Source organism: Adiantum capillus-veneris, chromosome 5 (genome assembly GCF_014529385.1).
Source record: "Adiantum capillus-veneris isolate H3 chromosome 5, ASM1452938v2, whole genome shotgun sequence".
NCBI lineage: Eukaryota > Viridiplantae > Streptophyta > Polypodiopsida > Polypodiales > Pteridaceae > Adiantum > Adiantum capillus-veneris.
Window position 1 is genome coordinate 147,630,758 of NC_140935.1, and position 26,969 is coordinate 147,657,726.

Here is a 26,969-nt window from a genome sequence, read left to right on the forward strand (position 1 = left end):
ACGCTAGGCTTCTGGGAAAGTTGGCGATGACTGCAATGCTGAAAACGCCAGCTTGTGTGAGGGGAGGGCGATGACAAAAACGTTGGGCTGAAATGGGAGAGGGGCTCGCCAAGGGAAGCTTGGAGAGGTCTTGCTGAGGGAGGTTTGGAGTACCTGTTGCCTGGGGGCCTGTTGTGCTCCTTGCTCATCTGCCAAAGAATGCTAGCTTTGGTTTGCTTATATACAAACTTAGCAAAATTGCCCTACCTACTTTTGTTGGAAAGTCACTTAAAAAATAATAAGTGAAAAATGTCAAAAATAGGGAAAATAGGCTAAATGCACTTGAAAAATTCCCTAGCTGATTCTAATGGATTCTGATGGGAATACTGATGATCATGTTGTGTGCAACCAGAGGATATGCATCTACACTGAGTGACTAGGCATGCACAGTCTACGAATAGACTCACAAAAGTGCCAGATCACTTCTAATCTAGACTGACGGGAACCTTGTTATGGTGTAGCTTGTCCACGAACACATAGGGTTGGATGTGTCACGTGACATCCCCTCCTTTTCAAAGTGAGGTACTCGTACCGAACTGTATGGCGTCGAGGGAGATCGCCAATAGCATCCGGAACCCTGAAAGGGGCTCTTTGATGGCCCACTCTGATGTGTGGGTCATGCGGTACTTGAACTTCATAAAGGTCTGCAATGCTTGCTTCTTTGGGCCGAGCCGAAAGCCACACAAAGACTTTTGTGGCTCCTTCGATGCTTCAACTTCGTCGAGAGTCATGCTTCTTTCTTCTTCAAGAATCTCCATGGCTGAAAATTCCTGAAACCATTTCCAACACAAAACCATGAACATATCCATTCCATGTAAAGTGAGTGGAAAAAATCTTGTCTTCACTAAAGACTGTGTATGCAATGTAGATGAACATAGAAATGGAGTGACAACCCGTTCATCAAACACATGCAAACAATGAGATCGAATCTTTCTCTTTTGATCTAAAGTAATCAACTGTGGCAATTTGCAACGGAGATGCCCATGCTCGGTGCTCATACTTTCATGTGCTCTTTCGACTGTGTCATGCCAAGGAAGAGACATGGAATGTAACTTCCTTACATACATACTTTTCAGCTTTTCATGAAAAATCCGCATACATTCGTGCTCATCCATGAGAGAAACGTGCTCAACGTACAATATGTCATGCCTAGGAAAAGGGATCACATAAAGATGGTGACTTAAATACAGGAAACGATCACGAATAAAATATTCGAACAATGCGTGCGTATCAATCATGCGAACACATAATACTTCCTCCGAGAGTTCTTTGGACCTAGGCTCGAGAGCCAAGATCGATCCTTCGTGATTGATCGAATCTGCAACGAGGTTAGCTTTGCTAGAAAAAGCATCACCTAACACATCATCCTTGTGAACAAGCACATCTTCTTCATGCAACTCATCATGCTTGTGAGAAATCACATCTTGAGCATGCAAATCATCATGCCCGTGAGAAATCACATCTTGATCATGCAAATCATCATGCTTGTCTTTATCATCCAAATGGTCATGTTGATCATTGTCAATCAAATCATCATCATGCAAATCATTGTCATTCAAATCATCATGCTGCTCACTATCATGTAAATCCTGTGTGTCATGCTTTGGAGAAAAAGAGACTGAGAGAGTCTCCGTTTCCTGAATCCTTTCAATCTTGTCCTGCATATTAGCAATGAGAGATGGAGAATGAACAATGTCCTCTCCATGAATGATAATGGGAGAATCAATTTTGACATTGAGAGTGAAAGTGTTAGCCTCCCAATCAATGAGAGGGTTAGCATCATGAGACCATCGAATGCCCAAAATCATATCACATCCTGAAAGAGGAGAGACAACGAATCTTCTAGTGAAGGCAACTTGTTGAATTGCAAACAACACATCAAGGCACTCCTCCGTGATGAGAGCGTCCATACCGAGAAGAAAGCCAAAGTCCTCGATAGGAGATCTCGGACTAACTTCGAGGCGGGCTCTCTCAACAAGAGAGGGACTGATCACATCATGTATACTACCTGGGTCAAACAATATGACAAAACGCTGCCCCGACGTACGACCATAACATTTAATGAGAGAATCATCAATGGGAGGGTCATGAGAAACTTGGGGCACACTCGTGTTATCATTAATTTCATTGACAGAGGAAGTGGATTCTGTGGAGTCTTTAGATTCATTCGATTCAAGCTTAGGACATGTCCTTTTCATGTGACCCTTAATGTGACAATGAAAACAACGACCTTCCTTATAATAAATGCTTTGCTCTTCCCAAGTGATGTATCCACCTACAATTCCTTGTGCTACCTTTTCATCTGGAGTAAGCTTAGGTTTAGCAATTGTCTTAGCCTTACCCTTAGATTCATTGGAAGAATTCTTTTCTGAGAGACTTGGAAGATTGGTTAGAAAAGTTACCATTCTTACCATTCTTACCGTTCTGAGGGTTCTGAGAAGTCTGCGAGGTACTTGTGGAAGTCTTGTTCTCCTTAAGCTTTCCCTTGTTGTGCTTCATCTCTTGTGCGAGAGCAATCGCTACCGCCTTGTTGAGATCGATTGGATCGAGCACTTCGACATCGTACTTGATATACTCGTTCAATCCATGAAGGAATGCCTCTTTGCATTCATCATCCGACTTGCGTAATTGGGTACCTAGCTGCAAAACACGATTAGAAAAAGACATAACCGGCATACCATTTTGCTTGAGAGCGCGCCAATCGTCCTTCAATCGTGCGAGGTATTGAGGTGGCATAAACCGCACCTTGAGCTTGTCTTGGAAATCATCCCAATTGAAGGAAAGGAGCGTGAATTCGTCGGCTTCCTCTAGGTGCGCGGCTAGCTGTGCCTCTTGCCATGCGTGGTACCAATTGATGGCATAGTTGCCGTCAAAACTTTGCTATTTCTTGTCTTCTTAGTTGTCGCAAAATAAGCATTAAATTGATGCAACCAAGAATGAATAACCGTAGCATCCATCTTACCATCATACTTACTGAAAGTCAACTTCTCTGTGACGGGATGGTTGGAATCCGCATCGTGGCTTGCGCCACTCGAGGAACTCCCATGATCTTTGGGTGGTTCGGTCTTCGAGGCTAGCACTTGTCGAAGCACTTCTTGAGTGCGTAGCTCTCTTTGAGCTTCACGCTCGGTCTCCCTTTCTGCTTTTCGTTCATTTCGTTCATCGCGCTCGCGTTCGAAAGCAAGGCGATTTGTTTCTTGTTGTGCCAACGCAACTCGATTTGCTTCTTGTTGTCGTATTGCATTCCTTTCAGTGCGTTTCAAAGTAATGCGAGTCGCTTCTTGTTGTTGTATTGCATTTCTTTCATTGCGTTCCAAAGTAATGCGAGCCGCCTCTTGTTGTGCCAACATCATGTCTATCATTGACTTCACCATCATCTCTATAGGAGTCAGTACAACTCGTGGCGTAGATGGCGAAGGGGGAGGGTCGGAAAAATCTCCTGGTGAGGAGAATGCTTTGTCGCCTCTCTCATGCTCATCACCTGTATGCGAAGTATCCATTCCACTGCGGGTGACGACCATGCACTAGGATCTTTGGTTCTTAAGTTCAAGAGGAACTTGGGTTCTTGAGGGTCTTGGGTTCTTGGGTTCTTGAGGATCTTGAGGTTCTTGAAGTTCTTGAGGGTTTCTTTCGCTTGCAAACCGTGTTTGCGAAGGATCTTCTCTTCACCCGAGTTCGACTCCTTTCTGCGGGCGCTTCCCTTGGCGGCCTTGCGCTCACACCAAGGTTGCTTTTTCCCACCTCACTTCGATTGGCCGGCCGCTAAGTGCACGGTCCGCTCTCAATGAGTGAAAAGAGACACAAGGGGAGGCTGGACAAGCCCTTCTTTCCTAGGATTCCTGTCACTCTTCAAAAACACGATTAGGAATCGACACGCCCAAGTGAACTTGGGTTCGCATGACCGCAACAAGCAAAAAAAAATCTTGTGATTCTTGTGGTTCTTTCCTTGAGTGATACAGAACACTACCAAAGCTCTGATACCAATGCTAGGTGCAGCGGAATGATTGTTGCGCTTTGCTCAAGATGAGTGCTCTGAACTGTGCTCAAGGTTCCTTTTTGTTCTTATAGAAGAGAGAGCCTTCTAATGAGAGAATGCTATGATCACAAACAAAGTGAATGGACATTGTGCATGCAAGTGTATGAAACTGAGAGATAGAGAGAGAAGAGAGATACAACACCAGAGACGTTGTAAAACACTCCTCCAAAGGCCCCACTCTCGTCGGCGAGAGTGGTCTACTTATTGATTGCACAAAGTGGTACAATGACGATGCATGAAAACTAATGCAACTTGGGACTATGCCAGTGACGACGACGGGGATGGCGACGACAACCTAAGGGCTGAAATCTGCGGTCGTCTATCTGCTGTCCATAAAAACGCTATGGCTGAAAATTTGGGACTGATTCGGGGCTGCTGAAAACGCTGTTTTGGCTACGTTTTTGGAGGCTGAAAATGACGATCTTCTGCAATGTCTAGGGCTGAATTTGCTACTGTTTTGAATGCTGAAAACACTGCTGCACTTTCTCCACCGAAGGCTGAAAATGAAAACGCTGGCATCTTTGGGTAGCGTTAGTAAAAACGCTAGGCTTCTGGGAAAGTTGGCGATGACTGCAATGCTGAAAACGCCAGCTTGTGTGAGGGGAGGGCGATGACAAAAACGTTGGGCTGAAATGGGAGAGGGGCTCGCCAAGGGAAGCTTGGAGAGGTCTTGCTGAGGGAGGTTTGGAGTACCTGTTGCCTGGGGGCCTGTTGTGCTCCTTGCTCATCTGCCAAAGAATGCTAGCTTTGGTTTGCTTATATACAAACTTAGCAAAATTGCCCTACCTACTTTTGTTGGAAAGTCACTTAAAAAATAATAAGTGAAAAATGTCAAAAATAGGGAAAATAGGCTAAATGCACTTGAAAAATTCCCTAGCTGATTCTAATGGATTCTGATGGGAATACTGATGATCATGTTGTGTGCAACCAGAGGATATGCATCTACACTGAGTGACTAGGCATGCACAGTCTACGAATAGACTCACAAAAGTGCCAGATCACTTCTAATCTAGACTGACGGGAACCTTGTTATGGTGTAGCTTGTCCACGAACACATAGGGTTGGATGTGTCACGTGACAGCTTTTGCCAAGGTTCGTGAGACTTTGCAGAAGTCTCACGAACGACCGAAAAAGGCAGCGGATCGCCATCGTCGCGACTTGAAATTGAAGGAGGATGATTGGGTGCTGTCACCAGCGTGTGACTACTATCTATCCTTTTTGTTGATTTCTTTCTTATTATTTATTCATTTTCACTTTTTGGAAACACCCCTCGAGAAATCTAACTGCCCTGCATTGCATAGCTAGTGTGGAACTGTTCAGAGGGAGTCCACGCCCGAGGGCAAGAGAGCACTAAGGTTGGACAAGGACTATGGTTAGCCAAAGTGGGGTCATTGACTAGCCAAAGTGGAATCCTTTGCTACAGAGGCTACATTCCAGTTCTTGGTGTGGCTGCAATGTACAAAGAGGGTCAGATGAATCATGACCTAGAAAGATACAATGGCAGCATCTCCTAAAATTTAGGAAACTGCTATTTTGGGACTTGAAAATGTGTTCGCGTCATTACCTCCGGAATGACAAGGGGAACATTTTATTACTCTGCCGTGAAGTCAACTGGGCAACCGGTCGGGAGATTTTTAGGCGGCAACCCCGAAACGAAAAATAGCCTGTAAATGTGCCAAGTGGCACATTTCTGTGCACTTTCCTCATGCATGAAGAAGTGACGCTGATTTTAGAGAAGAGAGGCTCATTTTGCAGTTTCTGTCACCACAGGTTGAGAGCTATGGAGTGCTTCCTTTCCCTCTTATGTACAGTACGGTGCCAGGAGTGATGCCCTGCACGCTACGCACTGCCCTCTCTCCCCCCTATGGCAGTATGTTATGCCCCTCTAGTGGGCTTTTCAATTGACCAATGTACAGTTGTGTGGGTTCATGCGCGATTGTCGAGGCAAGAGCCTCTTGCACAGGCGCTGGATTAGCTAGCGGCTAATCCCCCGCAGGTACAGGTGAATTCGGAGAGGTTTCACGTGCGAAATCTCGTCCGATTCAAAGGGCAAGTCTCCCTACAAGTGCGGGAGCTCGAGGACTTGCTACGAATGCGACCGGCACGCAAAATGGAGCCCGAAACAGTGAATTACAGCCTGCTGCATATTTTTGCAGGTTTAGGGTTTTGGCCCTAAACGGACCCTAATACCCCCAAGAGGTTCGGCGACGCGAGGGGACCACTGTACAAGTGATCTGGCGCATTTTCGGGCAGAAAACAGAAAATTCAGCGTGCTGCACATTCTCGCCAGGTTTTGCAAAGTGTCCATATGCGTCGGGAAAGTCATCCAATGCGTGGGAATACTAACTGTGAAGGGTCCTAGTACAGTTATGCTGCCTAAATCCGGCCAGAACAGTTGAAATTCAGCCAAAATTGTGCGGGGCAGCTTGTAGGGAACCACACCGTTTATTCGCTCTTTTAAAGAATAAAGAAATACCGAAAGGGGCGCCTATTTAGGGGCCAATCTGGTGTCAGTCTTTTCATACAGGTGCAATCTAGCGGCATGTATCCCTTTCCCCTTTGTTGTGTCTTGAAAGTACAGGTAAAGTGGGCGACAAATTAAATGGGTGAAAGCAAATAAGGTTGAAGTCTAAGGTCTACCGCCCTTCTTGAAAGTACAGGCCGGTTTCACGTGCTCTTACGTTTTGAGAAGGCACGCTTGAGAAAGAAAAAGGGAAAGGAGAGGCTTTTTCCAAAGCTTAGTATGCGATACTACGGACCTTTCCAGATCACTGAAAAGATAAATGATGTCTCCTTCCGACTGAAACTGCCTGATACTTGGAGGATTCACAATGCATTTCATGTGAGTCTCTTGAAACCTTCTAAAGGTGATGTGCCTGATGATGGGGAGCCTGATGAGCAACCCGAAGTGGAAGAAAACGAGGAGATCCTTGTTCCTGAACAGATTTTGGCACATAAGGATACGAAGAAAGGTAAAGGTTCTTGGTTAAGTTCAAGAACTATCCTGCATTTGATGCGAAGTGGATGGAGGAGGAGGATGTAACAAAACGGGAGTGTACACGAGCACTTAAAAAATCTGAAAATTATAATTCTTTGAAAACATGAGAGAAGGGAGAAGATCGACACAGTATTGGGGACCAGAAGATGGGTTGGTCCCCCCCCCCCCCCCGTTAAGAGTATTCTTTTATTTAGGGAGAATTCTTATACAAGCACGAATACCCGAGGAAACCCCTCCGTTCTGTAGTCTTAGACCCGAAGGTCGTGCTTTCCCGTAAAGGGCTTGGGCACAAGGCCGTTCCTTCCCGTGAGGGACTTAGGCGCGAAGCCGTACTTTCCCGTAAGGGACTTAGGCGTGAAGCCGTACTTCCCGTGAAGGGCCTTCCCGTGAGACGGGAGATTCCTGCAAAACAAACCACACAAAGCAGCAATTCTCAATGGGTATCAACACCTTATACCTGTCGCTCCTTGCTCGGAGAATAAACCTCCGTACTCAGTCGTCACGCGAGCACTTGCAAATTCCGTCGCCAGTCTCTGCTCCAGAATCCCAGCGCTTGCACTACCTGCTGCTTCCAGCTCCTCCAAACTGAAACGCTGGCTACCCTTTTATAGGGTCTGACACCCGGCAGGAATAGAGGTCCAAAAGCAGAGCTTGGTGCTCCTAGAGAGAGGAGAGAAAAAATCGCATTTTCTAGAGAGAGGAGAGAGAGATCGCAATTCAGCCTCCCCTACGTTGGTTATAGCGCTGGCTTTTTCTATAAGAGCCTTGCCTGCTTTATTTTATTAATAAAGGGGACGGTCACTTAAAAGCGACCGGTCACTTTATAAAATAAAGTGTGAACCCGCTCAAACTTTAAAAACTCACTCAGTTAATGAAAACAATGCTACACGGACACATTCCAGGCGTCCCCGGGTGCAGGACACGACACAGATGCAATGCAGACACAGACTCCTCGCGAGAAAACATCTGTCCTCCCGCGACTGTTCCTGCTTTTCGTAAAAAGCTTCATTGAACCCATCTTTATTCTTGTGCTTGCGTTCTTACGCGTATTTTCTTACTCGGTTCAGATTTCCTCCTTAGCCTACGGGATGCCCCCTTACTGATGCACTCGTCACCCATCATGTGACGCATCAGAGGCACTCTTAACCCGGCCCTTTCCACCGAACTTACGGAAACTCCTTCGCGATGTTTACCGTCACCCATCAAATGACACATCAGAGTTGTCCGTTCCTGATGGCAATTTCTGTAGCTACAATCTTTTTAACAGTTCTTAGTGCACATAATAAAATATCCTAAAAAAGAGATTTAATCATTAAAAATAAGAAAATAGTCCAATTAGCAACATCCCTCTGGCTTCTAAACAGTTGACCTCAACTGTACTGCTTGGACATATACCTCCAGTATCTGGGGATAAGCTACTAATTCCTCCTGCGTCATCCACTGAGCATCTAGATTCGAATAGTTCTTAAACTTAACCAAATACTTCTGTGTTATCTTTCCGGATTTGAGAGACCGCTCCGGATGACTTACTATCTGCTCCGGTTGGAGTATTTCTTCTGTGTCCTCAACCTCAGGAGGTTCCTCAGCCCTAGGGTGGCTCGGAGGCGGTCCCACATACGGCCGGCGGAGTAAACTCACATGGAAAGCATTATGGATCTTCCAATTAGGCGGTAGCTCTGATCGGAAAGCGACATCATTCACTCGCTCAGTAATCTTAAACGGCCCATAATAACGGGTAGAAAGTTTTACCACCTTCCCCTTATGAGATGCTTGTTTCTTAAGTCTTGCCTTCTCAAACTTGAGTAAGACTAACTGTCTGACTGTTAACTCTAGATTCCTTTTGTGCTTGTCTGCAGCTTTCTTATGCTTTTCCTGAGAGCGTAGAATAGCTCTCCTAACTTGCCCATAGGCGGTGTCCAAATCCCGAACAAATTCATCTGCTGCAAAGATCTTATCCTTAGTTAAAAGGATGGGTGGAAGCAAAGGCTTACCATAGAGAATCTCAAAAGGTGCTTTCCCCGTCGATGAGTGTATGGTATTGTTATACGCATACTCGACAAGAGGCAAATATTTCTCCCAATCAGATTGCCGGTCTAACACATAAGCTTTTAACATATCCAATACTGTGGAATTGGCTATCTCACTTTGCCCGTCCGTTTGAGGACGGTAGGCAGATGAAAAATTCAGCTTTGTACCAAGATTATCCATCAAGGCACGCCAAAAATTTCCTGTCATGCGAGGATCTCGATCACTCACGATAGACTTAGGCATTCCATGACGCTTAAAGATCTGTGCCAGGAAGACACTAGCCATATGATCTGCTTTGATTGTTTTCTTGACTGGTATAAAGTGTGCTTGCTTGCTAAACCTGTCCACAATGGTCCAGATCGCGTCATTTCCGGTCTGAGTTCTAGGGAGGTCCATGATGAAGTCCATGGCAATACTTTCCCAAGGTTCATTAGGCACAGGCAATGGTTGTAGCAACCCAGGCGCCTTATGTCGATCATACTTCACTTTTTGGCAAACCAAGCATTCCCTGACATACTTATCAATGTCTGCTTTAAGGCTAGGCCAAAAGAAATATCTTTCCATTGCTAAGGTCGTAGGGAGAATACCCCGATGACCCGCATAAGGCGAAGCGTGTGCTTCATCCATGATCTTCTTTCTTAATGGTTCCGCCACACATATAGCCTGATGGTGGTAGAGATAACCGTCCCGAATGGAATAGGGAAACTCATTCTCTCCACGATGTAGCTTTCCCCAAATGGTGGAGAAGTCTGGATCATTCGGATACAAATCCGGTAGTGCTTCTAATTCTTGGTGATACACCGAAGTGATAGCGCTCACCCTTGGCCGCCTAAAAAATGCGTCTGCGACCACATTCTTACTCCCAGCCGTGTGAAGGATCTGGAAGTGAAACATAGACAAAAAGTTTGCCCATCTCATCTGCTTCTCAGATAGTTTCCTTTGCGTAAGAAAATACCGCAAACTCTGGTGATCAGTCTTGATCACAAAATCCGCTCCTAGAAGATAGTGCTTCCAGTTGGATAAGGCATGAATCACAGCCGTGAGTTCCTTTTCGTAGATTGATGCATGCAACTCTGCATCCTTAAGCCGTCAACTTTCGTAGGCCACTGCATGACCTTCTTGGTTTAACACTGCTCCGATGCAATTGCCTGAAGCATCGCAGTGTACCTCAAATGGTTTCCTTAAGTCAGGCACTATCAGAATAGGTCCATGGCTTAGCAAGTACTTGAGCCGATCAAAAGTTCCTTGGTGTCTCGATCTCCATCTGAAAGGAATCTTCTTCTTTGTCAAGTCATGAAGTGGTCCTGCTACATGAGCAAATCCTCGAACAAACCTTCGATAATACGAACATAATCCCAGGAAGCTACGTACATCATGTACCGTAAGGGGAATAGGCCAATCTTCTACCACTCGGATCTTGGCAGGATCCATACTCACTTGATTGTGAGAGACTATATGGCCGAGATAGTGTATCTTTGAGAGAAAGAACTCGCTCTTCTTTGCTTTCACATGCAACTCATGCTTTCGCAATTCTTGAAACACTAGGTCCAAGTGCTTCCGATGTTCCTCTTCTGACTCAGAGAAGATGAGTATGTCGTCAAAGAATACTCCCGTAAAAGCTCGATACAGGCTGAAAATGCGGTCCATCATGCGATTCAATGTCGCGGGAGCATTGGTCAAGCCAAAAGGCATTACCAAGAATTCATATAGTCCAAAGGTTGTGCGGAAAGCAGTCTTATGGACATCCTTAGGGGCGATCCGTATCTGATGATACCCACTCTTTAAGTCTATGCGACTAAAGACACTTACACCCTGCAACTTATCAAGTATATCATCAATCCGAGGGATCGGAAAGCGATTCTTGATTGTGATCTTGTTTAAAGACCGATAGTCTATGAACATTCGAAACGTGCCATCTTTCTTCTGCACGAGTAGAACTGGAGAGCAGTAGGGTGAAGCACTTGGCCGTACTAACCCTTTCTCTAGAAGCTCGTTGACTTGCTTCAAAATTTCCTCTTGCTGAGCAAGACTCACCCGATAAGGGGGTTGATTGGGAGGCGAGCTACCCGGTATGAGATCTATGCGGTGATCTTCCGGGCGTACCGGAGGGAGTTCATCAGGAAGTGTTTCCGTGAAACAATCCTTGTACTTTTCAATAAATTGAAGATGCTTAATTTCCAGACTAGAGAGAGAGTCCCTACTAGTTTTATCCTTTGCAAAAATCAAGTAAGCAGAAACACACTTCTTCATTTCTTTCTTAATGGAGATATGGCTTACAATTGGGAACTGCCAATCTCCTGCATCAGCTTGAATCTTTATTTTCTTACCCCCATGATCAAAAGTGAGGGTCTTTTCCACATAATCGGGAATAGGTGTCATGTGAAAGTGCCATGGCATACCCAAGATGATATCACATCCCTCGATGGGTGCCAGCAAAAATGATTCGCGGTCCTTGTACTCGCCAATCCGAAGATTGAGGTGTCCTTGCACGGGAGTTGCATTGGTTGTCAACCCCTCGAATGCCGATCCGGATGTAACCGGTGTGCCAAGCTGAGCCGGTGTAAGGCACAAACGTTCTGCAGTATCCAGGGAGATGAAGTTATCCGTGGATCCTGGATCATAAAGAATCAGTACTCGCTGGTTGTTCAAAGACCCCCAACCCTTCAGAAGTTGACGCTTCCCTTTCTCTGTTTCTGTGTTTCCTTGAACATCTGGAATTGAGTTCGAGCTTGGTGGTGCAGGTTCCTTCCTTGCTTTCTCTTGCCTCGTAGAGGCTTGTTCTTGCCGTTGCTGCTTTAGCGGGCAGTCCGGTTTCATATGTCCTTTCTCGCCACTGTAGAAGCATCTTCCTTCCTCTCTGAAAGTTTGAAGTTGAGTAGGAGAAAGATACTTAGTTCGCTTGCCAGTGCCCTCTGGCTTCTTAGAATGATCATCGTCCCTCGATGGAGGACGTTTTCTTCCTTGGCCCCCTTGGTCATCGTAGACCCCTCTTTGTCTTGCACGGTAAGTGCTATGCTCCATCTTTCTGGGCGTCCCAGTTGAGTGCAAATCCTCAGCAATGATAGCTGACTCCATCATCCTCTGAAGAGTATCATGCGGATACACCTTCATACTCTTTCGAAGCTACGGTTGGAGACCCGCTTCGAACTTTCTTTTCTTTTCCTCGTCGGCAATCTTCATGAAGGGAGTGACCTTCGGAAGAACCGACCAATACTTGTCCACATAAGTCGTTACTCTTTCATGTTCCTTCTGGGCAAGCCAGTCCCATTCCTTCCTTATGTCCTGCTCGAAGTGAGGCGGAAGAAATTGTTCATAAAATTCAGATTTGAAGCTCTCCCAAGTTCTGGCCTGAGAACCTTCCAGAATCTTGGCTTACCACCAATTACTTGCTGTTTCCTTGAGGTGCATCCCCACATGGCGTAATTTGGATTTTTCTGTGAAGTGCCCATTGGTAAAGGCGACTTCAAACTGTCTGATGAAGGACAGTGCTTTGGAGATGTCTCTCCGTCCGTTGTAGGTTTCGAACTTGATGTCCTTGTCGCCTGATTTGAAGACTCTCATGCGATGTTGAGACTTGCGACCTTGCTTCTTGAATCGAGGCTTATCTTTAGGTTGATGTATGGTAGTGGCGGTAGTAGCTGCTTCCTTCTTCTGACGAGATGATCGAGAAGTAGAAGTATAATCAGGAGAGTAAGATGGAGATGAGATAGAGATGTCTTTGCTCTCGTCTAGCAGAGAGAGCGCTTTTTCCTGGCCTTTCCTTGAAGTAGGCCGTTCATTCCGATCCGAAGATCCTTTGTGCACCTCGGCACGTGCTTCTTCTCTTGCCTCCTGTGGTCTCACGCCAACAGTGTTGTCTGGATGCTTGGCTGCATCAATTCCATTCGTTTTCTTCATTCCGCCCAAAAGCTTTTGGACGTCCGGCAACAGTAAAATTTGTTGCAACTCCGCAAGCTGAGCTTGCACTTGTTGAAGTTCCTCTTCAACGCTTCTCCCTTGGCTCGACATGGTTCTTCCCGTTCTTCCCGGAATCGTCCTTCTTTGCAGAAAAAGAGAGGAGTCCGAGCTCTGATACCACTGTCACAAAACGGGAGCGTACACGAGCACTTAGAAAATCTGAAAATTATAATTCTTTGAAAACATGAGAGAAGGGAGAAGATTCCGTAAGGGACTTAGGCGTGAAGCCGTACTTCCCGTGAAGGGCCTTCCCGTGAGACGGGAGATTCCTGCAAAACAAACCACACAAAGCAGCAATTCTCAATGCGTATCAACACCTTATACCTGTCACTCCTTGCTCGGAGAATCAACCTCCGTACTCAGTCGTCACGCGAGCACTTGCAAATTCCGTCACCAGTCTCTGCTCCAGAATCCCAGCGCTTGCACTTCCTGCTGCTTCCGACTCCTCCAAACTGAAACGCTGGCTACCCTTTTATAGGGTCTGACACCCGGCAGGAATAGGGGTCCAAAAGCAGAGCTTGGCGCTCCTAGAGAGAGGAGAGAGAAAATCGCGTTTTCTAGAGAGAGGAGAGAGAGAGAGAGAGAGATCGCAATTCAGCCCCCCCTGCGTTGGTTATAGCGCTGGCTTTTTCTATAAGAGCCTTGCCTGCTTTATTTTATTAATAAAGGGGACGGTCACTTAAAAGCGACCGGTCACTTTATAAAATAAAGTGTGACCTGCTCAAACTTTAAAAACTCACTCAGTTAGTGAAAACAATGCTACACGGACACATTCCAGGCGTCCCCGGGTGCAGGACACGACACAGATGCAATGCAGACACAGACTCCTCGCGGGAAAACATCTGTCCTCCCGCGACTGTTCCTGCTTTTCGTAAAAAGCTTCATTGAACCCATCTTTATTCTTATGCTTGCGTTCTTACGCGTATTTTCTTACTCGGTTCGGATTTCCTCCTTAGCCTACTGGATGCCCCCTTACTGATGCACCCGTCACCCATCATGTGACGCATTAGAGGCACTCGTAACCCGGCCCTTTCCACCGAACTTACGGAAACTCCTTCACGATGTTTACCGTCACCCATCAAATGACACATCAGAGTTGTCCGTTCTTGATGGCAGTTCCTGTAGCTACAATCTTTTTAACAGTTCTTAGTGCACATAATAAAATATCCTAAAAAAGAGATTTAATCATTAAAAATAAGAAAATAGTCCAATTAGCAACAGAGGACCTACCAGATACTCCTCAGATTGTGAAACTTTACTTCAATGCTTTTGGTTTAGCATAGTCTACTCCAAATAGAACCCAGAATTCAGCTTGGCCGGAGATCTGGTGCAGTGGGATGCACAAGAGGGGAGTCACTCCGCTCCTTTGTCAACAGATGCCTTGATTTTGATACTAAAGTCATTGATGTCTCTTTGAGCTTCAGGGATACTGAGAGCTGACAGTATTCTGCTGGATGACTTTATGAAATGGAATTCCTGATTATGATACTGATTTGTTCTTGACTTCTTTTAAGTGCAGGAACTGATGGACGAAATGACTACAGCATTTTGGTCTGATTGATCTCGAATAGACATGGTTGCAATAGGGGTTGATCAATCGGACATCGATGAGGTCCCGATTGGATCTAGATGTGATTGCTAGCTAGATTGCTGATAAATCATGGTCTAAGATCCGAATGAATGTTGAATGTCTTGTGATGTCTAGTGATGTCCTGTGATGTCGTGTGATGTGACTGTCGATTGGTACATATGCTAGATGTGTGTTCCTAGTACGTAGGTACTAACAGTCAGTGTCTGCTAAGACGGTTTATGGCTTCTGTCTGTTTTACAGGCGTAATCGAGGGCGATTACAATGCTTTCAAGAGACTGCTGCTGAAAACCCTAATTCTGGAAACCCTAACCCTAAAACCTGCAAATCCTAAAATCTGCCAGAAACCCTAACCCTAACCCTAGGGCAACAGGCTGAACTCTCGGAAAAAGCACAGACATTATGACGTGGCAGGATCCCGCTTTTTGCGGCGCCAAACAAGGAATTTCCGAAAATTGCGAAACTTGCTTTTCTCTATGCAAGTATGAGAAAGAGAGAGAGAGAGAGAGAGAGAGAGAGAGAGAGAGAGAGAGAGAAGTCCTCTGCTTTATTTGACAACTCAAGAGAGCTTAAGAGAAGAAAGAGCCTTTGCTTTTATTTAGGCTTTTGATTTTAAGCTTTTTGGGCTCTGCTTTTGGCATCCCTTGTAATTTAAATATGTGGTTTGGGCTCCCACTTTGCAGAGCATCTGGACGCAAAGTCTGAGAGTGAGAACCCGACCCACTCTTGTACTTTGAACACTGATCGATTGTCACAAAACGGGAGCGTACACCAGCACTTAGAAATCTGAAAAATAAAATACTTTGCAAAGGTGAGAGAAGGGAGAAGATCAACACAATATTGGGGACTAGAAGATGGGTTGGTCCCCCCCCCCCCCCGTCAAGAGTATTCTTTATTCAGGGAGAATTCTTATACAAGCACGAGAACCCGATGAAACCCCTCCGTTCTATAATCTTAGACCCGAAGATCGTGCTTTCCCGTAAAGGGGCTTGGGCACAAGGCTGTTCCTTCTTGTAAGGGACTTAGGCGCTAAGCCGTGCCTTCCCGTAAGGGACTTAGGCGTGAAGCCGTACTCGGGTTCTCGTGCTTGTATAAGAATTCTCCCTGAATAAAGAATACTCTTGACGGGGGGGGGACCAGCCCATCTTCTGGTCCCCAATACTGTGTCGATCTTCTCCCTTCTCTCACCTTTGCAAAGTATTTTATTTTTCAGATTTCTAAGTACTCGTGTACGGGTCGCAAGTCTCAACATCGCATGAGTCTTCAAATCGGGCGACAAGGACATCAAGTTCGAAACCTACAACGGACGGAGAGATATCTCCAAAGCATTGTCCTTCATCAGACAGTTTGAAGTCGCCTTTACCAATGGGCACTTCACAGAAAGATCCAAATTGCGCCATGTGGGGATGCACCTCAAGGAAACGGCCAGTAATTGGTGGTTAGCTAAGATTCTAGAAGGTTCTCAAGCCAGAACTTGGGAGAGATTCAAATCTGAATTTTATGAACAGTTTCTTCCGCCTGACTTCGAGCAGGACATACGGAAGGAATGGGACTGGCTCGCACAGAAGGAACATGAGAGAGTAACGACCTATGTGGACAAGTATTGGTCGGTTCTTCTGAAGGTCACTCCCTTCATGAAGATTGCCGACGAGGAAAAGAAACGAAAGTTCGAAGCGGGTCTCCAACAGCAGCTACGAAAGAGTATGAAAGTGTATCCGCATGACACTCTTCAGAGGATGATAAAGTCAGCAATCATTGCTGAGGATTTGCACTCAACTGGGACGCCCAGAGAAATGGAGCATAGCACCTACCGTGTGAGACAAAGAGGGGTCTACGATGACCAAGGGGGCCAAGGAAGAAAACGTCCTCCATCTAGGGACCATGATCATTCTAGGAAGCCAGAGGGCAATGGCAAGCGAACTAAGTATCTCTCTCCTACTCAACTCCAAACCTTCAGAGAGGAAGGAAGATGCTTCTACTGTGGAGAGAAAGGACATATGAAGCCGGACTGCCCTCTAAAGCAGCAACGGCAAGAACAAGCCTCTACGAGGCAAGATAAAGCAAGGAAGGAACCCGCTACACCAAGCTCGAACTCAATTCCAGATGTTCAAGGAAGCACAGAAACGGAGAAAGGGAAGCGTCAACTTCTGAAGGGCTGGGGGTCTCTAAACAACCAGCAAGTACTGATTCTTTATGATCCAGGATCCACGCATAACTTCATCTCCCTGGATACTGCGAAAAGTTTGTGCCTCACACCGGCTCAGCTTGGCACACTGGTAACATCCGGATCGGCATTCGAGGGGTTGACAACCAATGCAACTCCAGTGCAAGGACAGCTCAATCTTCGGATTGGCGAGTACAAGGACCGCGAATCATTTTTGATGGCACCCATTGAGGGATGTGATATCATCTTGGGTATGCCATGGCACTTCCACATGACACCTATTCTCGATTATGTGGAAAAGACCCTCACTTTTGATCATGGGGGTAAGAAAATAAAGATTCATGCTGATGTAGGAGATTGGCAGTTCCCAATTGTAAGCCATATCTCCATTAAGAAAGAAATGAAGAAGTGTGTTTCTGCTTACTTGATTTTTGCACGTGAGAAGGATAAAACTAGTGGGGACTCTCTCTCTAGTCTGGAAATTAAGCGTTTTCAATTTATTGAAAAGTACAAAGATTGTTTCACGGAAACACCTCCTGATGAACTCCCTCCGGTACGGCCGGAAGATCACCGCATAGATCTCATACCGGGTAGCTCGCCTCCCAATCAACCCCCTTATCGGGTGAGTCTTGCTCAGCAAGAGGAAATTTTGAAGCAAGTCAACGAGCTTCTAGAGAAAGGGTTAGTACGGCCAAGTGCTTCACCCTACTGCTCTCCAGTTCTACTGGTGCAGAAGAAAGATGACACGTTTCGAATGTGCATAGACTATAGGTCTTTATACAAGATTACGATCAAGAATCGCTTTCCGATCCCTCGGATTGATGATATACTTGATAAGTTGCAGGGTGCAAGTGTCTTTAGTCGCATAGACTTAAAGAGTGGGTATCATCAGATACGGATCGCCCCTGAGGATGTCCATAAGACTGCTTTCCGCACAACCTTTGGACTATATGAATTTTTGGTAATGCCTTTTGGCTTGACCAATGCTCCCGCGACACTCAATCGCATGATGGACCGCATTTTCAGCCTGTATCGAGCTTTTACGGGAGTATTCTTTGACGACATACTCATCTTCTCTGAGTCAGAAGAGGAACATCGGAAGCACTTGGACCTAGTGTTTCAAGAATTGCGAAAGCATGAGTTGCATATGAATGCAAAGAAGAGCGAGTTCTTTCTCTCAAAGATACACTATCTCGGCCATATAGTCTCTCACAATCAAGTGAGTATGGATCCTGCCAAGATCCGAGTGGTAGAAGATTGGCCTATTCCCACTACGGTACATGATGTACGTAGCTTCCTGGGATTATGTTCGTATTATCGAAGGTTTGTCCGAGGATTTGCTCATGTAGCAGGACCACTTCATGACTTGACAAAGAAGAAGATTCCTTTCAGATGGGGATCGAGACACCAAGGAACTTTTGATCGGCTCAAGTACTTGCTAAGCCATGGACCTATTCTGATAGTGCCTGACTTAAGGAAACCATTTGAGGTACACTGCGATGCTTCAGGCGATTGCATCGGAGCAGTGTTAAACCAAGAAGGTCATGCAGTGGCCTACGAAAGCAGACGGCTTAAGGATGCAGAGTTGCATGCATCAATCTACGAAAAGGAACTCACGGCTGTGATTCACGCCTTATCCAACTGGAAGCACTATCTTCAAGGAGCGGATTTTGTGATCAAGACTGATCACCAGAGTTTGCGGTATTTTCTTACACAAAGGAAACCATCTGAGAAGCAAATGAGATGGGCAAATTTTTTGTCTATGTTTCACTTCCAGATCCTTCACACGGCTGGGAGTAAGAATGTGGTCGCGGATGCATTGTCTAGGCGGCCAAGGGTGAACGCTATCACTTCGGTGTATCACCAAGAATTAGAAGCACTACCGGATTTGTATCCGAATGATCCAAACTTCTCCACCATTTGGGGAAAGCTACATTGTGGAGAGAATGAGTTTCCCTATTCCATTCGGGACGGTTATCTCTACCACCATCAGGCCGTATGTGTGGCGGAACCGTTAAGAAAGAAGATCATGGATGAAGCACACGCTTCGCCTTATGCGGGTCATCGGGGTATTAGCAATGGAAAGATATTTCTTTTGGCCTAGCCTTAAAGCAGACATTGATAAATATGTCAGGGAATGCTTGGTTTGCCAAAAAGTGAAGTATGATCGACATAAGGCGCCTGGGTTGCTACAACCATTGCCTGTGCCTAATGAACCTTGGGAAAGTATTGCCATGGACTTCATCATGGACCTCTCTAGAACTCAGACTGGAAATGACGCGATCTGGACCATTGTGGACAGGTTTAGCAAGCAAGCACACTTTATACCAGTCAAGAAAACAATCAAAGCAGATAATATGGCTAGGGTCTTTCTACCACAGATCTCTAAGCATCATGGAATGCCTAAGTCTATTGTGAGTGATCGAGATCCTCGCATGATAGGAAATTTTTGGCGTGCCTTGATAGATAATCTTGGTACGAAGCTGAATTTTTCATCTGCCTACCGTCCTCAAACGGACGGGCAAAGTGAGATAGCCAATTCCACAATATTGGATATGTTCAAAGCTTATGTGTCAGACCGACAATCTGACTGGGAGAAATATTTGCCTCTTGTCGAGTATGCGTATAACAATACCATACACTCATTGACGGGGAAAGCACCTTTTGAGATTCTCTATGGTAAGCCTTCGCTTCCACCAATCCTTTTAACTAAGGATAAGATCTTTGCAGCAGATGAATTTGTCCGGGATTTGGACACAGCCTACGGGCAAGTTAGGAGAGCTATTCTACGCTCCCACGAAAAGCATAAGAAAGCTACAGACAAGCACAGGAGGAATCTAGACTTAACAGTCGGACAGTTAGTCTTACTCAAGTTTGAGAAGGCAAGACTTAAGAAACAAGCGTCTCATAAGGGGAAGGTGGTAAAACTTTCTAACCGTTATTATGGGCCGTTTAAGATCACTGAGCGAGTGAATGATGTCACCTTCCGATTAGAGCTACCGCCTAATTGGAGGATCCATAATGCTTTCCATGTCAGTTTACTCCGGCCGCATATGGGACCGCCTCCGAGCCAGCCTAGTGCTGAGGAACCTCTTGAGGTTGAGGAAACAAAAGAAACACTCCAACCGGAGCAGATAGTAAGTCATCAGGAGCGGCCTCTCAAGTCCGAAAAAATAACACGGAAGTATTTGGTTAAGTTTAAGAACTATTCGAATCTAGATGCTCAGTGGATGACGCAGGAGGAATTAGCAGCTTATCCCGAGATACTGGAGGTATATGTCCAAGCACTACAGTTGAGGTCAACTGTTTAGAAGCCAGAGGGATGTTGCTAACTAGACTATTCTTTTTCTTTTAATGATTAATTTCTTTTTCTAGGATATTTTATTGTGTACACTAAGAACTGTTAAAAGATTGTAGCTATAAGAAGTGCCATCAAGAACGGATAACTTTGATGTGTCACTTGATGGGTGACGGTAAACATCGCGAAGGAGTTTTCGTAAGTTCGGTGGAAAGGGTCGGGTTACGAGTGTCCTTGATGCGTCACATGATGGGTGACGGGTGCATCAGAAAGGGGGCATTCCGCAGGCTAAGGAGGAAATCCGAACTGAGTAAGTAAGAACGCAAGCACAAGAATAAAGATGGGTTCAATGAAGCTTTTACGAAAAGCAGGAACATTCGCAGGAGGGCGGTGCTTTCCCACGAGGAGTCTGTGTCGGCATTGCATCTGTGCCGTGTTCTGCACCCGGGGACGCCTGGAATGTGTTTGTGTCGCATTGTTTCTAACTCACTGAGTGGTTTTCAAAGTTTGAACAGGTTCACACTTTATTTTATAAAGTGGCCGGTCACTCCTCTTATAATAAAATAAAGCAAGGCTCTTCTAAAAAAGCCTACGTTAAAAACCCAGCGCTAATAAGCTACGCAGGGCTGAAAAACAGCGAGCTCTCTCTCTCCTCTCTCTAGAAGCGCCAGAGCTTCTGCTTTTTGTGCCCTATTTCCGCCGGGTGCGTGGGCCTATAAAAGGCAGCAAGCGTTCCAGTTTTGTACATGCCAGGAGCAGTAGAAGGAGTTAGCGCTGAGGATTCTGGAGCAAGTGCCGGCGACGAAAATCTGAAAGTGTTTCGTATGACGACTGAGTACGGAGGTCGCTTTTCCGAGCAAGGAGCGACAGGTATAATGTGTTGATACGCATTGAGAGTTGTTGCTTTGTGTGGTTTGTTTTGCAGGAATCTCCCTTCTTACGGGAAGTACGGCTTTACGCCTAAGCCCTTTACGGGAAAGAACGGCCTTGTGCCTAAGCCCTTTACGGGAAAGAACGACCTTCGGGTCTAAGATTGCAGAACGGAGGGGTTTCCTTGGGTTCTCGTGCTTGTATACGAATTCTCCCTGAATAAAGAATACTCTTGACAGGGGGGGACCAGCCCATCTTCTGGTCCCCAATACTGTGTCGATCTTCTCCCTTCTCTCACATTTGCAAAGTATTTTATTTGTTCAGATTTCTAAGTGCTCGTGTACGCTCCCGTTTTGTGACATCAATACATAAAGAAATACCGAAAGGGGCGCCAGTCTTTGGGGCCAATATCTCTAGGCACGGAACTCCGCCGGGCCATTGCAAATCTATTGTGAACTGTGAACTGTTTTGAAGTGGTTATTTGGTGATGTTGTGATTGATTCTTGACTTGGAGTGTCCAAGTCTGTTACTCTCTCTCTCTCTCTCTCTCTCTCTCTCTCTCTCTCTCTCTCTCTCTCTCTCTCTCTCTCTCTCTCTCTCTCCGCTTCCACATCATCGACTTAGACAAATTACACATTGCCTAATCCCAACAGCGGGCTGCCCAGGACATGGAGTCAAGTTGCAGACGGCGGGCTTGTTTTCACCTGCACAGAGTTGCACACTGCCAAAACTCAAAACAAGAGGCTCTACCATATTGGAAGCTAGAGCGTCAATCATTGTGAAGCAAATCAGAGGAATTGGAGACCATTGGCTGAAAAGGCTCTGACATATTTGGGAAGGCTCATGGTGCCGTCCAAATCCCTCTCGGTTTTGGATGTGCACTAGCTTCCAGCTAAGATATGGTGTCTCTCTCAGAATGGCATTGTATAATAAGCAAATGCGCCCAATTCGACATGTGAAGCAATTAATGGCTTAAAGTATTAAGAATAGCAGGCGCAAGTTAAGTGTGTAATTGGCCTTATATTCCTCAACAACATGCCGCTAAAGTAGAAAGATTGACTTGTAATTTTTGTGATAGTTCATCATTGGAAGGCCTCCATAGGGAAGCATTAAGTTTACAGCCCGCTGGCACCTAACAGAAACAAGAGACAATATAAAAGCCCTATGAAAACATTTACTTTTAATGAATATAAAAGAGCAAGGAGACCCTACAAGAGTCTCCACAAGCAAAAAGAAAGAACCTTCATGAGATGCTACAATATTATTGACGTACTCTCACTCAAGATTAAGTAACTCTCTTCAACATAAATGGAGCCAAACAATGAAGACTGAACTTTAAAGGTATCTCAAAAAAACCAATGCAAAGCCTTGAAAGCATACCTCTGGATCTCCCTTTTTGAACCCAACCTCCTTCTGTATTGTCTCTAACAAAGCTGCTGATCTTCTTGCAACAAAATCTGCATAACTGATACCATCTGGGGGGGAAAGCTGAGCATGTGTTAGAGCAACCATACCGACTTTCCAAATTTGAGGCCCAAAGCTTCTGGCTATTGCCCTGACTACTTGTCTATCCAGATTATCTACTCGATAGCCATCAAGTCTATCAACATAAATCATCACATCGATTGTCTTGTTCAGTAAAGACCTGATCAAAGCAAACCATAAAGGCCTTGAAAAAGCTATACAGAATGCGATTGACTAATGTGCCTGTTTTGTCACAAATGAATGCAGTGCCTTCACCTTCTTATTGTGTCCAGAGCATGATCATTGACAAATAGGCCTTCTACAAGCCCAGGCGTGTCAATTATATTCAAAGTGAAGCCAGCTCGTACTCTAGAGCACAAAACCGTACGCATTGTCTCAGACTGCCATTTAAACAAAAACAATAATAAGGAAACTACATTTCAACCAATGTTGATCATCGAGCCCTCAAAGAAGTAACCACATAGTTGTGCTGGTCTGATGGTTTCCACAAAGATCATTCTTCTTTATAAGTCACTCTTTACAAGATTCTATGGTAAATTCTTAACTCTTGTATTCAAGGGTGTTAGCTGTAACTATCATAAAATTTTAGAGCCTTGGGATTTATCAGCTAACTATTGGATCCCGCTAGAGAATTGGCCTATCCTATCCTTGCATCATTCAAGTTGAAGCAAAAAAGCATAGCCTTCATCCAACCCTAGAACGCAGTAAAGAATCCTCTGGACTGGGGATTGCCCATTAATGTACCTGGAAAGCGCTGACAACTGCAACTCTTTCTCCAACAAGAGAATTGACCGTGGAGCTCTTGCCGACTCCACCTTTGCCGAGAACCAAGACGGTAAGGGATTTGACATCCTGCCCATAACACAGGTTCAACGGAAGAGCACAGCCTAAGAAAAGGATAGTGAATGTAAGAGAGACACATACACACAGACACAGAGAGAGAGAGAGAGATTACCTCATTTCTAAGCTTTCCTAGTAAAGTGTGAAGTGCGTTCTGCGTAGCGACGGGGAACTGCTGCAATCCCGTCCACTCTCTGGGCTGGCTCGACGCCATGGTCCGAAGGAAGACGAAGCAGAAAGAAACTCTAATCCTTTATCAGCGGGCCATTTCACACCGTCTCTCCGCCGGATATGTTTACTGGCGAGTTGTGGACTAAACACATATTGACAACGTGAAAGCGGGACAATCTGAGATTCTACATGAAGGAATTGAACTCACGACGTGGGTGTTCGAGGGCATGCAAAGGAAATGCCGACACCCGATGCTCTGATACCACTTGTGAGGCGAGCGAGAGCATGTGCGAGTGTGAGAGCAGGAGTGAGAGTGCAACAGTGTGGGTGGAGCTCAAAGTGGATAAAGCATCCACAGCCCCTTATCTATTTTGTATTATGCAAAGAATAAGATGGTTAGTAATGGGCGACGCCCAGCCAGTATGGCCTGCACCCTTACATAAGAAAGGTCTAGGCTAAGAGAAAACAATTGCCACTCAAAAGGGAGACTTTAAGGGTGCCAAGCAGCTAAGAGCACACCTCATTAAAAGGAACGGTTATTGGGGGATGCACAATTCTCAAGACTGCAATTTGAAAATCTATTTAGATTTTCGGGGTGCCTAATGCCTAGGAGTAGGTAATCAACACTCAGAAGGGCGATCCAGGCCAGTAGGAGACACCCACCACCCAGAAGGGCAGCTCAGCCAATAGTAGGCAATCACTACTCAAAAAGGAGAGTTGTTGGGGTGCCTAGCACCCTGAGTTGTGGTGAAGGGGGTTTTTGGGTGTGATTTTCTTGCACTACACTCAGATAGTGAAATGTTCACATGAATCCCTAGCTTTGTGGGATATTTAAGCAACCTTCAGAACTTTGAACCTATTATAATGTATGAGAGCATGTTATTTTTCTTTTCTTTTCTTTTTTACTCTTATCAAGCATGGAATACCAAACCAAGGACTTTCTGTGATAATTTTTTCATGGATGAGCCAAAATATATAATTCATTGATAGTTGTTCACAACTTGCATCCATCTTACAGATGTTGTAAATAATTTTTTGGATAAAATTGTCACCTCTACTTATGAAATGAGAATCACTATTTTAGAGCTAAAAAGTGTAAAGATTGATTTTTATTATCTCATGCATCTATAATATAGAGGTCAAGTCTTAATTTTAAAGACAAGAATGAGGGGTGATGGAGTAAAAGAAAGAATACTATTGAGGAATATTTGGATTGGTTTTGTATGTGCCAGTTGTGTATGCATTCTATTGATCCCTCGATTTTAAGGTTGTTGCAATGATATGTATCATGCAAGGTTGACAACAGATGACCCTCACAATGCCTAGGCTTTTATGTTTGTCAGCATGTTTGTTTATTTCAGAACCTTTCTCCTTTTCAAGTTATTTCATTCTAGAAACGCACTTTTGTAGGGGTTGTTAGTCTATCTTTGAAATGATTGTTTTCTCCACTTGGTAGTAAATTCTTGTATGGATTGGTCATGTAATTCATTCCTTTTTCTTGTTTCATGGCCTCAAGTTGTCTATAATGTACAATTTTTGTACACTTCCTAGGTTGAAAAGAGGTATTATCATTTTTTTTAAAGTTTAATATTGCTAATCACCTAATGCATCCTTTCTTTGATAAGAAAGTGAGATTACGGAGCACTAGGATCCACTATGGCAACAAGCTAATGATGAATTTAGGCATGAAATTGCTAACAACTACTGGAAAGATTTGTCTAAGAAGATGTTATGCACTTGGGATGGCAACCATCGGCTAACCACCTGGATAGGAGTTTTGCAAACATGAGAGTACTTGTTTCAATTGTGAACATTTTTCTTGCTTGTGTTTAAGTGGATTGTCTAAAATTAATTGCATGTATCATTGGCAAACCAAAATGATGTTTCATTGCACTCAAGAGTACGAGTGCAACTTGTGAAGGTGGACAAGTTCAATGAGATAGACATGTTAAGCATTGTCATTAATATAAATAGATTTTTACTATCAAGTATTCTTCATTAGATAATATCTTTTGTGTCCATTTTGTTGATCTGCTATATAGATTGAATGATATTGTCTATGTTATCACTTCATACACTGACATGCTTTGGATGGTGCATGCAATGGGACAAGCTTTGAAATGGTTGTAGATAGATATAAAAAGAAAGTTGGGAGGAATGCTCAGTACAATGTTTCTGTGGCTATCATGTCACAACTGCTTATAACCTATGAGTATGGCCTACTAGCTTTTCACCCTTTTTATCAATTTTGGTATCGTGAAATCTTCTACGGTGAGGCGGGACATATATGTGCTAGCATTCAAGAAAATTCAAGCTGAAAAAGATTTGATGTTGCTGTTAGAGTTTTAGAAACAACACAAGAAGACTTTTTTGATACATATGGTCCTAATAGACGAATGAAATTAAAAGGTATTCCTAATGGCTTCAAAAATAAATAAAAGGTATTCCTAACTCAAATATTCTCTCAATAACAACAAAGACGATGCATTGGTCTATAGCACACAGCAAGAGGCATTGACAAAGCATGTAGATTTGCAATAGTATCGGCTGGACATGAAAAGGACGGATACAACTTTGCATGTGTGCATGCGCAAGAGAGAGAGAGAGAGAGAGAGAGAGAGAGAGAGAGAGAGACGACACCTTAAAGAGAAGAAAACGCTAAAGGGGAAATAAAAGAGAAGTGAAACACAAATATACAATGTGAAGTCTACCACCTCTTTATACGGACACAAAAGGTCTTTTGACTTTCCACCTTCATCTGTCTTTTCATTTCCTAAACTCACCCTTTCCTTACACACTTGCTATGTTTCGAAAGACTTTTTATTTTTCCAAGATTGGGGAGACCTAATAGACGAATGAAAAAATATTACCTTGCTATTGTAGATCCAAACCTTGGAGATGATTGGTGAAGATATGTATGCAAATAATAATTCCATGAAATTTGTACATTCTATGAATTGTTCTTGATAAGCTTGTTTTTCGAAACCTTGCGTATCACTGAATAAATGAATCATTCAGAGTAGATTATTGAGAATAGATTATATGCCCTTGTGTGTGTTTATCTTCCTCAATGAAAGAAATCATTCATTGTTCACACAAAGGCATCCACGAATCTTGTAAATGTGAAGAGTCTAGAGATTCCACAATGAGTAATTTATTGATATTCGTGCTGAAAAATGGATTGATATGTTTCTCTCTTGAGAATTGGTACAAAATTTGTTTCTATCAATTACAGCAGACCATGTTTACTTTTGGGATTGTCTTCATGTCAAGGTACTATGGAGCATCATAGAATGTGAAGCCCACAATCTCTACAATACTTTGAGGCATATTGCCCAAAGGATTGGGCCTTGGGAAGATAAAGTCATCAAGAAGAGGTGGTACAAATATTAAAAAGACTCTCTCGGATTTTTGGCCAGTGATGTTGTTGCAAGTTAGCATTGTTGGCTAAGTACTTCTAATCTTAAGTCAACTTATTATCCAATACTTGCAGGT

At 44.4% G+C, this 26,969-nt stretch overlaps 1 protein-coding gene across 1 annotated transcript in view; it reads right to left on the bottom strand.

Moving 5' to 3' along the window:
* Nucleotides 1-23,579, bottom strand: part of LOC147458254 (translocase of chloroplast 34, chloroplastic-like) — a 35,718-nt gene extending 12,139 nt beyond the window's left edge. The window contains exons 1-4 of the mRNA XM_086512936.1: nt 23,419-23,579; nt 23,208-23,315; nt 22,719-22,843; nt 22,359-22,623 (exon numbers count right to left, since the gene is read on the bottom strand). Of these exons, the coding sequence (XP_086369062.1) occupies nt 22,359-22,623; nt 22,719-22,843; nt 23,208-23,315; nt 23,419-23,517 (597 nt within the window). The 5' untranslated portion in view covers nt 23,518-23,579. The remainder of the gene's footprint in view (nt 1-22,358; nt 22,624-22,718; nt 22,844-23,207; nt 23,316-23,418) is intronic.
* Between the last annotated feature and the right edge of the window lie 3,390 nt (nt 23,580-26,969).